The 17574-nt window shown below is 42.9% G+C and overlaps 1 protein-coding gene across 4 annotated transcripts in view; it reads left to right on the top strand.

The window, feature by feature from the left end:
- The window catches only part of EYA2 (EYA transcriptional coactivator and phosphatase 2), a 104239-nt gene that overhangs the window by 85338 nt on the left and 1327 nt on the right, over positions 1–17574 (top strand). For all 4 annotated transcript variants that reach the window (XM_064465692.1, XM_064465693.1, XM_064465691.1 and 1 more), the window contains exons 10-15: positions 1742–1831; positions 8413–8471; positions 10697–10857; positions 11903–12017; positions 12645–12766; positions 13600–13700. In XM_064465692.1, coding sequence (XP_064321762.1) covers positions 1742–1831; positions 8413–8471; positions 10697–10857; positions 11903–12017; positions 12645–12766; positions 13600–13700 — 648 coding nt within the window. The remainder of the gene's footprint in view (positions 1–1741; positions 1832–8412; positions 8472–10696; positions 10858–11902; positions 12018–12644; positions 12767–13599; positions 13701–17574) is intronic.

Genomic DNA, 17574 nt, shown 5'->3' with positions numbered 1-17574 from the left:
AGCTGTAAGAGTCCTGCAGCCACCATCTCCCATCCAAGGGGCAGTTTGGAGGACCAACTAAATCGGCTGTGCACATGCAGTCAGTGGTTAATGTAGCCCTCCAAGCCAGAAGAAAGGAAAATGACCCAGCCAAAAGTGTCAGTCGCTTCTGCCATGCGGGACTGTCTGTGGGTAGCTTCTCTGGCCAAGCAGTCAGCCCTATCAGCTTGGGCTGATTTAAGCTTGCGCTTGCTGACCTGGCGAGGAAATTAAGTGACGGCCCTCTCACAGGCAGTTGTGGTGTCTCGGCTGGGTAGCAGGGGGCAGGAAATAAAACAACTGTACTCAGTAAAGTAGAGCTGCAGGTAGTGTAGTCCTTCTCCAGAGGAATTTACTTAAGGTTTTGCCACTGATGTGGGTAGGAGCAAGATTTGGATGTGAGAAAGTTCACACGTGCTTAAGAATGTGTAGAAGTTGTTTTAGAGCTTCTGGCATGTGCATTTTCACATTCTGTTAATCGTTATAAAACTGGTTTAAAAATGCTGCAGGCAGACAGAGATTCTGCATCACATCCTTCCCTTTTAGGAAGCAGTTTGGGACCCTCTCGGGGAAGGGCCAAGTTAGACCCACACCCAGCTAGGCAGGGGTGGCTGATACAAGAAAATGGCAGAATGAGCAAACCGTTACAGTCAGCCAGCCCACGCAGACAGGAGCACTGGGAGCTTGTCACCATTTCTAACACTAGCTAGAATGACAGATGAACCCATCCAGCATTTTAATGTGCTGTGTCTTTTTTTTTTTTTTTTATCGATGAAGTTGTTTGGGTGTAACTGCCACTATGGCTGCAGTTCTGGCTCTGCAAGCATGCTTTATACCGCTGCAGAGCACACTGTGTTGTGGGTAGGAATAATCATACTTGGATAAGAATTTTATCATGCTATAATTGGGTTAGCATGGTAGGATGGGATTATTTTAACTCTGCTGATGCTGTTAAACAAGTAGGCAGGTTCAGTAGGGATGGGAGAGCTTGGCTGGTCTTGCATCTCCTGCCCAGGTGCACGTGTGTTGCTGAGGACAGCAGATACTGTATCACGTGCTGGGCTCTGATGTGCGAACTATACATCTGCTTTTCTGTCCTATTCTGTGCTGATCACCGGCGTTAGCAAGGCACTAAAGACCTAAGCCAAGTGTGCTGAGACACATGGATTGCACCCTTTAGAGAAAGAGACTCAATGTATGTTTGAGCTCCTGAGTTCTGTTCTCAGATTTTGCTCACCGAGTTGCTGTTTGACATTAAAAGAGAATAATTCTGACCTTCTATGGCTGGTTTGAATGACAAAGTCAGGAAAGGATCACCCTCTGTGTGTTCTGTTGCTCATAACTATCCCCTAACCATTCACTAATGATGCTATTTGAAATTAATCCTTGGTCTAACCTACTGAAGCAATTCTTACATAGTTTCAGGTGTTTAAAGGTTCTTGTTATATCGTCTGAAGTGTGCGGGCTATTATTGGTCAAGGCGAGCCATAGATACCCTTCAAAGAACAAAATTTGATTATCTAGGAGAGCAAAAGAAAGGATGGGAAAATCATGTTAAGATACACTTGGGAAATAAAATTACTTTAATGAACATATCTTCAAAAGCAGGAATGTGTAGATCCTATGTTTGCTCTAAGATCTCCCACCACCCCCCCCCAAAAAAAAAAAAAAAAAGACAGAAAAATCAAAGTGAATGGCAAAACCCCTGATTTTCCCCTAACAGGACACTACAACGTCTGTGCGGATAGGTCTTATGATGGAAGAAATGATCTTCAACCTTGCAGATACACATCTGTTCTTTAATGACCTGGAGGTATGTAGCTGCTTATTTTATTTAACATCTCTCTCTCTAATCATTTGCATCTGGTCTACAAACTTCTTTTTCTGACCAAGAAACTTTCATTTTTGACCCCAAAGAAATGGGCCTTAGAGGGCTTATTGGAAGCATACTTTACTGTGTCCCTTTGACATCTTCATTCTGTTAAGGAATTTTTTTCTAAATACACAGTAACAATGATGGCTTTTGGCAGTTTTACTAAATCTAATAATGAGGACATTGCTGCTGGTTCTCCTGAAATTTGCTATTTAATAATTTTATTAAGCTAAATTAGCATAGATCCTATGGGGCAGGTAGCAATTAGCTATGAGCCAATGCAGAGGTTTTGAAAATGGTCTCTATTCTTGAGGAAGCTCTGTTTGCACACACAGGCAGAGCAGGAGGTCTGCTCAAGCTCAGGCACACTGCGGGATGAAACTATGGGAGTTTCAACATAAAAGACCAAGAGGAAGAATCCTTCCTGTTTGTGGCATGGTCAGATGTGACTCTGCCTTATGCAAAGTGAAAATCCTTTTGAATATATGTTAAAATTCAAGCAATGTGATGCTAGCAGAATTCTGTCACCAGCTGAGAAACAGCTGTACAGCACTGATGAAAATTTGTTTGCATTTTCAATTAGTAGAAATAGTCTAATTGAGTCACATACAAAGTGAGTAAGATGGGGTTTGTGCTGTGGCACCTTGGAGTCAGAATGCTGCTTGGAGGTGTTTGGAGGAAAAAAATCTGGCATCCCTGGGCAGATTTCTGTGGTCTTTTTCTTCACTTGAAAAAAGGAAGGATTTGTTTCTGTGCCAGATGAAATGAGAGAACTTTTTGTGCCTGATGAGTTCAGTGAGAACTTCTGGTTCCTTCACTGCTTAATTGCACCGTGGTCCTCTGCATTACAGGAGGTACAACCTTTCCCGCCACCTGTCTCCTTACAATCTGATGTTTCACTTGCTGAGAATGTTAATTTCCTTTCAAAGGCAAGTAGTGGGTAGCATCTGAAATGACAGATATTTCCTCTTTCAGCTTTTTTCAAAGAGTGATGAAGGTACAGAAAGTGCAGAGTGAAAAAATCCTCTCTTGGGGGGAGAGGGGAAGAGAGAGCTGCTGCTTAAGAGTTCAGGGCACTATCTAAGTAGTGATATAATACACAACTAGCATTTTTCACCCATCAGATCTCAACATGTGGTGCAGCAAAGCTCCATGTCCTGCACAAAGCCACCCTCCAGAAACCCTTGGCCTATCTAGACTTTTGTAGTGTATAAGTTGGCAAATTATTTCCAAAAAAAGTTTTCTCCTTGCTTCACTTACTGCTCTAAAACATGAAATGAAGTAGCAAATCGTTTGGCCTCAGTCAAATTCTGTACATTTAACAATCAGTAACAGCTTTGGCTGCTAGAAGCAGATTCCTTAAGTCATTTTTGGCTCACGTGGCCTCAGGTTCTTCTTCAGCCATTACAGAAGAGCAAAGTTTTTAATTATAAAAAGTTGGTATGCTGTGGGTTTTATTTTTTTTCTTTTGTGGTTTCTAGACATAAAGCAAGCAAAAGCTAAACAAAAATCCCTCAGGTAGGAAGCTGTCTCATTCCAGCAGGACTGTGTAACTGAGTAAAAACTAGTCCAGAGAAGAGCTAAAGTTTAGCACTGTGTCTCCAAATGGAAATCAGAACCTCCTGCAAAATACCTGGGCTCCATCTCCAACACAGGAAGAAAGCCAGGTGCTACAGGACACATCTGTTCAGCAAAATATTAAGGGAGGTTGTCTCTAAGTAGTTTGGGTTCCAAAGATGATAAATAGAAACATTTATGTTGCTATTGCTATTCTGTTGCTCCATGATAAAAAAATGAAGCAATTTTTGCTGATTTCCTAGGTTGCCTTATCAGCTTATCCGCTTTTACTAAAAAAACCAAAGAAACAAACACAAAGTTGGCAGCTGAATGAGTCACTATGGCATTAATGGATTCGCCAGAGGGTATAAAGGGTCAGCATAGACACCTAAAGGCAAGCACAACTTGCTGCTTGACCTGGATGGCTCAAAACCATGAAAAGCATTCAAAACCTTTGAAAACAAATAGTGTTCCAGATATCCAGAGCAGAAACAAGCAGAGACATAGCCTTGTGAGACAATTTTATCTTAGGTCCAGCACTAAGATAAAAACACTAACTGTTCTAAACGATGACACATGGCCCAGGTAGCTGGAAAGAGAAGAGCATTTTCTACTTAAAAATGTCAGTTTTCCCTTTTCACACATGCTTGATAAGTGAAACAAACCAAAGGTTTTTTTCAAACCAAGGTGGTTTGGTTTTAGCTGAGCCTTTTCAAGAAAAAAAAGAGGGATGAGGGAGAATTCAAGAGAAGTATAAGTTTTTTGCAAAGTTTCACTTTCCAAAAAAAGCCATTTTGGCTTGGAAGAATTTGCTACAAGAGTCATCCATCACTGTTCATTAACCATCCTACTCCTTCATTTAGAATGTTAAGTAAAAGTCAGGTTTGAGTATTCACAAAGTGATATTTAAGGATCATACATCACCAAGTGTTAGGCTTTAAAAAAATGCAGTGAATTATATTCTTAAAAAATAAATTGATAAAAAACAAGCACAGGAGCCGATTCATTTCTAGACCCACAAACATTACCATATACATTAGCACCATCATGTGGTATAACACTGGCCTGTACAAGACAAAATAAGCTAAGACGGCACGGGGCTGAAACAGTTTCTGACTTATCTTCTGTGTTGGAGCAGGGTGAAGCTGTAACCAAGAAAGCAGCAGGATAGTTGCCCCATTCGAGACCAAAGCAAGAGTGCTCTTACTAGAAAATGCTACATATAAAACATTTCTCTGGCACAGATCCATGGCCAAGGTCAGGCATTTTGGGGGGCCCAGCAGACTGAACCAATCAGAGCATGGCTGGCCTCGGCCCTGACAGCAGAAGCAGGGGGAGAAGTGGAGGAAATGTCACCCATCCTCACCAGAGAGGCAGGCTGGACAAGGAAATCAGTTATTACCTTGCTTTAGCACAGGGGAACGGTTTATTTTGCTGGCTGCAGTTTTCAGTGCTGTGCAGAGCAGAAGGTGCTGCCAGGGTATAAAGCCCTTTTGCAGCATTCCCAGAAAGGGCCTGATAAGGATGAAATCTTTGTCCATAGATACAGCAAGGTTTGCATAGCCCTTACTAGCATTTGTGTGTTCCTCCTTAGTCTGGTGAGGTTGTGCTTTCACATTGTAGCAAAAACCTGGCTTCAAAATCTGAGTGAGGAGCCTGAACTGGCATACTCCCTTTTTTCTATCAAAAAATGATTCTGAGACTCTGTTGTTAGCCAAGGCTCTATGTGTTTTTAGTGTTTAACGAAAAGGTATTCAGGCAACTGTTTCTGGGGTGCACTGTCTGGAGGCATTTTCCTGCTGTGCTCAGGAGTGGGAATCTTGGAGGTGTGAAAAGGCGAACCAGCAGATCCATTCAGATAACGTGCTTCAACCCATCCTCTCTTAGTGCTGCAGCCTAGTAGAGAGGCCAATTTCCCATTCGTTTCTCTGCAAACCTCAGGCTAGTTGGATAGAAGGAGACTGATCACTGGTGCCCAGGGCAGGTGGGTGACTGGAGAAGTCTTAGACCTAGACTCCTACTAAACACTACTTTTTTACAGAAAAGACATTGTCTCCAGCAAGTTAGCTCTTAAGTTGTACAACTTAGAAGCTGGAGTTTTTTCCAGCTGATTCAGGGCAGGGAAGGATGTCCATGCTTGTTGAAGCACAGCTTAGTGGCGTGCCTGCCCTGTAGCAAAGAATCAAGGCACCAAACCTTGACAAGGGCAGGCAGTGTGTAGCACTTCCAGGGTATGCAGTGACACAAGCATTGCCCGGTTCTGGAGGTTGTTAGCAATGCAATCCAGGCAAGCAAGGCCTGCGTTTGCGGAGCCACAGGTTGAAATCACGCAAGTGTGGTTTTGCTCATGTAGCAGTTACGTGCCTGTTGACCACATCATCTCTGCTTGCATACAAGGTATTGTGTGCAAAGGGCTCTGATCACACTGCAGAATGTATCAACGAATATTCACTTGAAAGGAGGTATTCTCACTCTCTATTGCCCTTTTGGGAAATCGGGGAGAAAAGGAGTTGCCCAAGGTTACAGACCACAAAGAAGTTAAAATACAAACTCTGGGCTTTCCAGGGTTGTGCTTTTTCTCCCAGATGCCTTTTGTTCACAGTGCAATGCTGGCTAAAGAGTAGTACCTTCCATCCACAGTCCCTCTGGAGATATTATTGCCTGCCTCTCTGGAAAACAGGTATTAAGGACAGGGGGACTGACAAGGGGATGAGGAATTAACAAACAAGGGGATTAGTGTGTTTACAAGTTACTGCCTTTCAGAGCCATCCCTGGAGGTTTTTTATTCTGGCAACTGTTAACCCCTGCTTAATGAGGGATGCAAGCTCAACTGATCAATGAATCAATGAGATGTTTAAAAATGTCTAACACAGTTCTGATACCCAAATAGAAAACCTGTGTGTTCATAAGTTGCTTCATATGTGCATGAGACATGCCTTGAGAGTATTCAGAGGGAGCGTAAGTGATAACAGAAGGAGCTTCTCCTTGTATCCTCCGGAACAGCTTGTATTTCACAAGGAGGCAGCAGAGGCGCTCTCCATGCCTGCAGTACCATTTCAAAGTTGCATTAGCCCAGGCTCCTTTACATGTGGGTACAAGGGTCTGGTCCCACCTGGAGGCAGATTGTGTAGCACAGGCTGGCTAGAGATATCACAACAGTAAAAACGGTTCAGTTCCCAGAGTTGCAAGGATTGACTGAGGTCTTACGTATTTGACTCAGTTACAGGCTGTACATGCCACACATCATATACCTCTGAAATCCTAGAGTATCGTTTTAAAAAGTCAGCAGATGTGAAAACTGGGATATGTCCCCACTGCAGACTTCCATTCAAACAATCTGGACCTTCTTTTCAGCAGCCCAGATATCCTGCCTTGATTCCCTGCTCACTAAGATTTCAAGGAAATTCTGCAAGAATGAGAAATTAGTCTTGTAACCAAGTAGTAAAACATGGTCCACATTCTTGCTTTAACCAGCTTCCCTGTGTTTCACCCAGTAACACGATAGGCTCAGCCGGCGGACTATGAGGTAGCGTCTCACCAAGTGTCATGGTATTTTATTAAGTTAGAAATTTGATAGCTACTGTTGTCACACTTCAGTGTACAGAACAATTCATTCACAAATGAGAAAAACAGATCCCTCCACAAATACCTTTCCCCTGACTTAATGCCCTGCATCATACAACTGAAGTGGAGAGGGCTGCATCAATATTATCCCAGCATGGCTCACAACAGCTATTGGGAGGGGGGGCTTAAAAAATGATGGGGGTGGAGGGGAGAGAGAGGTGCCAGCAGAGATCTGCTATTCAGCTGCTTGGCTCCAATTGTATATAGAAGTATACAGCCCAGTGGTAGGTTGATAGGAGGACTGATGAGATGAGAACAAGATATTTATTTTTTTCTTAAAGGGGCTAGTTTAAAGTCATTCATAAAACTCATAATTAAGGAACATGAGACAAATTCTGTGGTTCACAGGATACTGAAGTAGTGAAGAATATTACTGTACCTTTGTTAGCTGTAGTTGTGAGTTTGGAGTCCTGTTGTACCAAGTGCTTTTATCTCTCTTGAAAAATCAACCAGAGCAAAAGATATTGTTCATCAGCTTGAAGGCTTTCTGTTTTGTTCTTACCTGCAAGGCTCATGGAGAAAGGAGATTTAAGGTGGTGGGAAAAGTTTCCTGATTTTTTTTCTCTTTCTAATCTTACTACTAAGACTAGGAAAGAAACCAAAGAAATAACATTTCTCAGATTTTTGAGGCAGGGCCTCCACCATTCAAACAGTGAAGAATTTTGGAAGATAAGATCTAGAGTACATACTTTGTGCGGGCTGAGCTCCAAGTGTACATTCTGGTTAAATTTCCTGTGCATAGATTTCCTCATTACTGATACACATTATTCCCCTGTCTGTGGCTGGGGCTATGAAAGGGTGCCACCTTCAGTGCTTCAGCCCAGCTTCTCTGAACATCAAAGGAAGCTCTGGAAACTGGGAAAACACTAGCAGGACAGGCGACTATGGAAAGTTCTCTGGGACAGATCTTCTCGTCTTGTAATTATGTGGGCATACACCTCCTGTCCAAAGCAGTATTCTCGTAGGGGGAGAGGCTGCCAAATCCCTGACTTATCATGCATACAAAGTTTAAAAAACCAGAGTTTTCTTGGCTAAAACACAAGCATCTCTCTCCATCCTGTCTGCATAGGAAGGAGTTTTGCTTAGTGTATTATTCAAGAGCTGTTGTGCCCTTAGATAACAGCAGATCACACACACGCTCTGTCTATTCATATTTTGCAGAAGTGCTGTGATACTTGTTCCTAACAATTAACTGGCTAGACTATGCCAGACAATACTAGCAACGTATAAGATTTTTATCTCCTTAATATTACCCTTAAAGTAATCTTTTGTTACATTCTTCCAAAGTTTTTTTTGAAGCATTTACTTACTGCTGTATTTGGTTTTCATACGCTTCTCAGGACTGTGACCAGATCCACATAGATGATGTATCATCAGATGATAACGGTCAAGATCTAAGGTACGGGATCTCCAGGCTGGAAGCTGCAGGTCAGGTAGTCCCCAGCTGTTTGAAAATAGGAGGGGGCTGGACAGTGATGTAAAATAACATTCTCAGCCATGCGCCCTCTCCACTCCCTGGCTCCATGCTGTCTGCATTTATTAAGCACACAGAAGCACAGGGTCCCCTTTCTCACATTAATATGCCTGTGCTTACTGTGAAGCCCTGACTATACTGAGCTTGGAACCATTCTGGGAAATATATCTAAAATTAGGTTGAACTCCAGTCAGACTGTGCTAGTTTCTGATATGATTTGGCCAGCCAGTTGGCACAGTGTGGCCAAAATGCTTCAAACCCAGATTGAAAGGTTTCCTGCTGCCCAATCTGTAATGAATGGGCTTAATAGTGAGGATTGTGGACTTTGTCACACTAGAGCCTTGTCACTGGTAGAAACCTGTGCCAAAACTGCCCCAAACATTATTATATCTGTACAAGTCAGATCATCATGTACAAAAAAACCTACATCTGTACAATTACATCTTCCTTTTCCAAAGTGTTGCCTGCAGAGTCAACAGTAATTGGCAAAAGAATGATGAGTGCAGAGCTCATATAGAGCTTTATAATTTGTGTTTTTATGGCTGGTTATTTTAAGAAATTGATGCTGAAACAGCCCAGAAAACAGTGAAGTGTTTTAGGGAAGAGACTTCCTTCTGCAGAGAACACTTGAAAGATTTTTTTGCTGTAACTGACATGCTAGTTTGTTCTTTGCAGTTGCACTGAAATGGCACATGTATATTTAGGTCCTTTGGGTCCAGTGGCCTGTAAGCAGGTGAGTCTGGATACTTAGTCAGGCATTGATTAAAACCGTAGTTTCAGTTTTATCTCAATCAGTGCACTTACTTTGAGTGAGAAAAAAATTCCATATGCTAAGAGCATATCTTGAATCCTGTGAAAAGCCCATGCCTGAGTGGTTTCAGTTGTTTCAAAAATACTTCTCAGCTGTTCATCGCTTGTCTATGTGGCAAATGGAGCTGAGCTGACTGAAGTATGTTAAGCATGTTAAACTCCTATTTGGATGCTCTAATAAAAGAAATAGTGTGGCATGAGGGCTTCCTAGAAGGGGAAATGACGGTGCAGTAAATCAGGACGTGAATATACCGGCACTGGCTACTCCCCCAGTGAGGTGTCAGAACCACTATAAGCTGAACCAACTTCAAGCTGCAGCTGAGAAGGGTTGGTCTGTGTTGCTGAGCCTTTCCGTCCCTCCCTTTGTTCTGGTTGAAGCCAAGTTTGTCCAAATCCACTGGGTCTGGGACCTGATCCAGCCAACTGTGCCCCATGAGCTGCGGCTGCCCTCTTCCATCGCAGCTCAGTCTGAGATCTGTTCAAACCATGAAGCCCATCCTGATGGTGTCATCCAGCAAACGTTTTAAGATGACATGAGCTGGTACTGTGTCTTTGCATGCCCCTGCCCTGCCAGTCAGGGAAGTGATCCAGCTGAAAACCAACTTCCTTTTCTTTAAAGCTGTATTATCTTTTAGTTGGAACAGTCCCCTGATCTGATTCGCCTCAGTGCTGAGGAAGTGCTTGCACTGGCACAAAGAAAGGGACATCGAGGAGGGCTGAAGACAGGAACAAATGTCTGGTAGAAGGCAGGATTGCTTCCTTCAGAGAAACTGCCTGTTTAAAGTGTTTGTGCAACTGTCACTTGCCCCCAGTTCATTGTGGTAATTACACTAGAGTTGCTTTGAAATATTAACTCAGTTTAAAAAAAAAAAAACCAAAACTTTACACGTTGCAGGCAGTTAAGTCTCCTTTAGTTAATTTATTTATTTTTGTTGATTTAGTGTGTGTTCAGAGCCTCTTTAGCAATATAGCCAAGCAGTCAGAAAGGCAACGCCAGAATTTTCTCCTTTAGGATATCAATATTTCTGCAGTTACCTTAGCAGCCTGGATGAGAGGCAGGTGAGGAGTCTCAGTGACCTGAGGACAGTCAGATGTTTTGTAGGCCAGAGAGCCTCCGAACTGGCTGGGAGCACTAAGTAACGTGCATTGTGTTTACAGTAAGAACATTGTTTAAATCTGTGCTAGTAACAATGCTATAGATGAACTCCAGTTGTGTACAGCATGTCCTGTGTATATCTCTGCTGCCGCTTGTCTCCACATTTCAATTGTTTCCACTCCCTGCTGGCACTGTATAGACTTTAATTATGCTGACCTCTCCCCTTCCCTCCTTCCTTTCCCAGCACGTATAACTTCTCCGCAGATGGCTTTCACAGTTCAACTGCGAGTGCAAATCTGTGTCTAGGCTCAGGCGTTCATGGGGGAGTTGACTGGATGAGGAAATTAGCATTCCGCTACCGTCGGGTGAAAGAGATGTACAACACCTACAAAAACAATGTAGGGGGTAAGTGTCTATGGCCAGGCAGCAAGCGCGCCTTTCATCTTCCCAAATGCTTCTGACCCTGCTAGGGACTTGTTATGGAGGAGGTATAGAGAGCATCGTGGTAAGAATACTTCACACTGAACTGAGCAAGTGTTTCAGCAGTCATCCTTAAATAAGGTTCTGTAAAGGATTTGCAGCAGATGCTAAAATACCTGGTTTAGTGGTTGGAGGACCCAAGTCTGACTGTGGGGCTTTATTTTATTTCTTTGGCAGGAAAGAAACCTTCTCCAGTTTTCCAAAAGGCTTAGTAAACAAGCAATCAGTTCAAAACAAAACATGCTGGGTTTTTTTTCCACAGAACGTATGTCTGATCTCTGTCTGAAGGCATTCTGGTATCATAACAGCTTGTTCTTAACTCCCCCAAAACAATCCCACCAGATATCAGGATGCCCTGGGTTCCTTCAGCTAGCTCCAGACAATTCTTCCAATAGGCTGCTCTGCTCCTCTTTTAGAACATCAGTGCCAGGTCTCTGCCTAGAAAGAGAAAGAAGCAAAACTCAGAATATCACCACAAGATTCTTTATTTTTTTAGCTGGAGGAATAGCATACCTGCATGTACTAGAGATGGTGCACAGCTTTTCAGGAGAAACAAAACCATCCTGGCTTCAGATGTCTCCCAGCTCAGGCTGCTACCCACTATACTCAGTTCTTTCGTCCTCTTGCTCACTCCCCATCTGAGCTTTGTGCTAACTCCAAGAAAGTGTTTTAACAAGGTCCCACGTGAAGGTGGGACTGAAGCATGAAGGTGACTGGTACCGTTCTGCCGGAGAGGAAGGAAGCTGAGCTGCAGCAGCGTAGGAGTGTGCTGCAGACAGGCCTCATACCTCAAGGCAGAGCCTTGGAGCGACATGGCAGTGAGCAAAGGGAAGCAGCCTGCACCAGGGCCAAGAGAAGGGCAGCAGGAGAGATGGGGTTCAGTCACAGGCAGGAGCCCTTTGGCACTCTACATACAGAGCCATGCAACTCCTTTTCTGTGCTTCTGCAAAGATGCTTTCCCTGCTTACAGGTTTAATAGGAGCTCCTAAGAGGGAAACCTGGCTGCAGTTAAGAGCAGAGCTTGAAGCGCTGACTGATCTCTGGCTCACACATGCTCTGAAGGCGCTGAATTTGATACATTCCCGGTAAGAACAGCTTAAAGAATTGCCTACAGGCTTGATCCAGGATCTCCTTTGCTTCCCTTTTTTTCCCCCTTCTAAACAAATCAAGACACATTTATGGGACTTTGCTGGCCAAACCTGTGGGAGGCCAGTCTGCACGTGTTTGCCAGACTTGAATTATCAAGGGTTGGGGTGAGCTTGAGATGATGAACTGAGTAAAAGAAAAAACAGTCCTTTTCCTTGCCTTTCCTTGGCTACCCCATCTGTAGTAGCCACATGAAAAGTAGCTCACCTTTCATGTAAGCGTGTTCACAAAAGAGTAGGAAAGGGAGAAAAGGGCTGTTCTATCCTTGAATATGTACACTCGAAGAATCCATCACAGAGATTAGTACATGTTATTTAAATTCCCACAAAATAGATCCTGGCATGCATGCAGTAAGGCTGCATCACTGCTGCTAGTTTATGTTTTTTTCATTCTACTAAGTTGATAAGAAGACATTACCAGTACCCACATTATCTGCTTCTAGCTGCAAAATCTCCCAATGTTTTGGGAACTTCCAGTTGCAAGAAAGCTTTGCTTCCTGCCATCTTTCAATCTCGAGTAAGAGAGAGAAGCACAAGTTGCCACTTCTACTAACTTTTGTTTTCTAGGCCTAACTGTGTGAATGTGTTGGTCACCACAACTCAGCTTATACCTGCTCTCGCTAAAGTGCTCCTCTATGGACTGGGCACTGTCTTCCCCATTGAAAACATTTACAGTGCAACAAAAACAGGTAAGAGCAAACTAACTTAGGCCTCGCTGAAGATATAGATTGAAGTTTTGTCCTTATATCAGGCACATCAACTCAGCTTGATTGCAAAAAGCAATGTATGAGCTTTATTTTTAGCTCCATGTTTACACATCTCTAATTCACATCCTGACTGCCCACGTTTAAGGTAGTACAGACTGGGGGTGGGGGGCGGGGGGGAAGTGTCTCCATGGCAGAGTGAGCCTGAAAAATACCTACTCTATGGAGCATCTACTGCATGTGGGATGTTCAACTGCGTGGAGCTAGGAGGAAGACGGTCTGGTTGGACCTGTTACAGAAACACTGTTTGGATCCTCTTATGCTTGGAGAGGGGTCAAGTCTGCTGAACAAGCTTTTGAAGCTTTGTGAGTAATAAATACTGGTAGGGTTGGCTTGGGGTTTGTTTTTTTTTCCATGTGTTCTGTCCTTTCTGGTATAAGTCTTTGAACCTCTGAGGTCTGTATTTTTATGTTTTTACTGCAACCAGAATGAACAGAAGAGGGCTCTTGAAACTGAATACTGAGAGTGTCACATCAGTCTACCAACTGCTGGTCTAAGCAGTGCATCAGTCACAAAGCTTACAGAAAACTGGCAGCACTTGGAAGTCCTTGGCTGATAAAGAAAATGCTAGTAGCTGTCATGAGATGGAGAGAATCCATCTCAGATGAAGATTCAGCTAGGTTCTAATTTCAAAAGAAAACAAGGGATGTATCAGCAAGTTCAGTTAGGTTCCAACTCCACTCCTGGTACCTGAATGTCAGCCACACCTGCTGTATGTGTCCAGATTAAAAAAATGTCTTTTCTCTTCTGTTGCTTAGGGAAAGAGAGCTGTTTTGAAAGAATAATGCAAAGGTTTGGAAGGAAAGCCGTGTACATTGTAATAGGAGATGGTGTTGAAGAGGAACAGGGAGCAAAAAAGGTACAGTTTGTGGGTGCCATGCTGGGTTCTTCCAAGTTTTCATTTCAATGACCCTTTCTTTACTTAAGCATTCAATGAAGCTCCCTCCATTTGAAATGGTTTACAATTGGTCTCATTTCTTTATGCAAAATACTCAACAACCTTGTCAGGAATTTTCTACTGTAAATCCCCCCACCTTGGCAGCAAGTGCAATTTTTCAGGCAGTTGCCGTGTCACATGTTCCAGGAATCATTCTTGCTTAATAAAGATGGCTTTAAACACATGAAAAGGAAAACTCCAGTGTGTGATCTCAGAGGAGCAAGCAGGGTGAATTTCTGATGTACACATGTCACTTTTGTAAATTCCAAAATACTGGAATTAGCTTTGAATTATTTGTTAGAATACGCATATATACATACAGGTATTTATGACTCATTGAGACCATAGGCTTTAACGTCATTAGAGTGGATACTAAAGGGACTAGTACTGAGGTACTGCCTTTATCAGTGATTTATGGATCAATATGATTAATTTCACAAGCAAAATTAAATTGCGAAGGTGCACTGAATACAAAGTAGAACAGAAACTGCAAAAGCAGTATGGTCAGGAACAACAAGCCCTCGGTAATATTTGATGCTCAGTGCATAGATGTGGCCCACTGGTACAGGTAGCCTTAGAAAGAATTAAATGGACTAACCTGTGCATCCAAGTGACTCCTCCAGTCATTAGTATCCACAGCCCGCTGACTGGGAAATGAGAACTGGAGTTTTAGGGTTCCCTTGAAGCTTCTTTGGTTTGGGTTGACTGTAAGAGAAGAGAAGCCAGAACCCCAGAGCTTGGAAGAGATAAAAGCAAAATTTTAGAAGACCAGAGCTCGCATTCTGCTTACAGTGACTTGCGGGTGGGGTGGGGCTAGAGATCCAGCAAGGAATACCTTCTGCCATACACATGGGATGTCAGTGTATTACTGAAACCAGGAGTGGTATGAGCATGGAGACCAACAACGACCTGAAGGAAAGCAGTCAGGAATATCAACTGAATGGGACAACATGAGAGTTGAATATCCAAAAATTTAACTTCCTAATCTTTAGAACAGAAGCCTGCCTGGAATCTCTAATTATTTGGCTTTACAGGGACAGGAATACAATTACTTAATGGCAAACATTATTTGCAAGACATCTTTGTGCATCCTGAGTTTTGTGCTCCTGATGTGACTGAGTCACATTTACTTCGGGAGCATTGGATGCGAGTTGAGATGCAGGAACTGACTGTGCATGAGTCCCATCTTCAGCAAACTAGTTAATTTTTAATAGGCGTACAGATTACTGTACTGTACGCTCAGGTGATGTACAAAATATTACATCACAGGAACTCAGCTGTACAGCTGGCTCTTGTGCTGGAGGACCTGACCTCTCACTCTGAATCAAGATCCTGCAAAGACTTCCAAAGCACATTTGAGCTTGGGTGCACAAGCCCAGGAACAAAGGGATCCCAGCAAATAAGGTGATTAGCGCACGTTCTATCCTCAGAATTGTATCTCAGGTCGTCTTCAAAGCAGCAGAAACCCTCTTTTTTTATAGCGTGTTTCCCCTGGCCAATAGAAGCAAAAATACCTGCCCCCACCTTGGAAAACTAGCGAAATCTGCAGCTGGTTCTCTAGTTCTTGAAGGGTTAAGGAGTTGTCAGAGAGGAGTCCAAAATGCATGACTGGGAATGAAGTGATAATAGCCTGCTGCTTTTGGCAGCCCAGTGCCGTACTTCAAAGGCAGTGGGTCAGTGAACACGGTTGCATCAAAGGCTGCAAGGGCTCTCTGGCTGTATGAAGAAGTGGGAAGGTTCAGCAAACTTCTATAGGCAGGATTTCAAGAGCCCTCTTGCTTGTGTCTCCTGGCCTAAGCAGCTCTCCCATTAGTAGAGCACATTCTTTGCTGGGCTGTTGCCTCCTTTGATTGATGACACTCATTAGTCAAGGTTTCTACACACCTGAGCTTTATACAAAAAAAAAAGAGGGGGGGGCGCCAGGCAGAGAGCCTTTCACTGTTTTGCCGACAGCACTGATAATATCTCCATTTTAGTGGGTCGTTTTTCTTCACCTGACTGATGAGTGATAAATCTGTAAATGCGGAACCACAGGAGTGGCTGGGAGGCCAAGTCGTCTTCTCATTTAAGAAAGAAAAATAGATAATTTAATGGAAGGGTTTTAATAACAACCAGGGGAGGGGGAGGGAGAGGAAATAACTTTTCCCCTTAAAGTGAAATAGCAGAGCAATGGATTCCAGTCGCTTCAGGTGCCTGTGTTCACCGGCTGTCTCTGTACACACTGATAAATAGCTTGAAGGAAGCATTTGTTTACTGATAGGCGACATACCAGAGGAAAGCTTGAGTTGTATTTAAACGTTAGAGGTGTGTAAATAGACGCTCTGTAAAACAAACATCTGGAATCACTGGAGTTTTTTTACATAGGTAGGTTCACTTGGAAAAGGAACACCTACTTTCATCAGAATCATCTATCTAGGCAGTACATATTCTCAGAAGCTTTGTCTAAGCTATTTATCCAGAAGCAGTATGTTTACAGTTGAATTATGTACAGTGATGAACTACTTAGAAATTTTATTCCCGTGCTGGGAGGGCTCTGACAGCTAAGGCTTTCTGTGTGTGTGTTACTGCATGCGTACCACTGACTTACAGAGAGACCAGCATTCTGGGAGTAAGCTAAGAAAATCACAAGCCCAAATGTTATAAAATTGTAAGTGCAGAAATGAGCTGTGTCTTTGATCTAAAGTAAAACTGCTGTAACTGTTTTGGATAAGAAACAAATCTGGGTCAAACCCGAGGCTCACCAGAACATACCAAGAAAAGCTCTATTTCACATCTAAAAGAAAGTTCCACTTGTGCTGAGGTTATCTCTTTGCAAGCAACGACCAGGATCGTAGCTATTGCGAATGATTGCAGAGCTATGTTGCTAGAGTGATGCTTTCAGAATACTGGTTGTACCTTAACCAGATTGGCAGTTCCATCTCGGGCCCCCTGCATGATTGAGCTGCACTCGTTTCACTGCACTTAAAAAAACTGGTACTTCATCCTCTTTCAGATGCAAATCTGGTTTTCCTAGAGTATATCCACAATTTTCAAGAGATGAATCAAGATAATATAAAGAAGGGATAGTAGATCACAGACCTACTACCTTTCCAGATTTTGCCCAGATGCTAAGAGTTCAAGTGGAACTGACTGGTTAGAACTTGGACATTTGTATACCTGACTGTAGATTTATCACAGTAAATATAAATTGAAAAATAGGGAGGCAGAAGAAGAATATAAGATAGTCTCTCAAAAACGGGAATTAGGTAAGTTTCTTGAGGACAAGCTGTCATAGAAGGCTTTCTCTGAGGCGGCAGCATTACACTAAATGCATAATTGATCTGAGCAATGATACCAGTTCCAGAAAGTGCAGTATGACCTCCTGTTCCAGTTACCTTGGAAAGGGAATTGTTAGAAAGCAGTTTGACTCTGTGTTGTATTATATTCTTTTGTTTCTATTTTTGTAAATTTTAATAACTTCACTTTATGATGTATATTATTTACTTGTCTGTGAAGCACTGGTAACAGCTCTCACTAGTAGCAAGTAGGACAACTTTGGGATTGGTGTTATAGGAGAGGATTACAGTGCTTCCTGGAGAGGCTAAGATTCCTGTATAACTTATTACAATAGGTGAACATCACTAAGTGGCAAGCAGGTGTTTCTAGGAGTACTGCAGTTCTAGAAACATTCCTAATCAATCCATCAGAAAATAGGAGAGTGAAGCCAGTAGCTAATACATTCAGAAAGTCAGCCTGCATCCTATGTCATCTCTGAAGCAGGACACTCCCAAACTGCGGAGGATCTGTCATGTCGTAT

This window comes from Phalacrocorax carbo, chromosome 14 (genome assembly GCF_963921805.1).
Source record: "Phalacrocorax carbo chromosome 14, bPhaCar2.1, whole genome shotgun sequence".
Lineage (NCBI taxonomy): Eukaryota > Metazoa > Chordata > Aves > Suliformes > Phalacrocoracidae > Phalacrocorax > Phalacrocorax carbo.
Note: the sequence above shows the minus strand (reverse complement) of the source record. Positions and strands in the feature narration are given on the sequence as shown.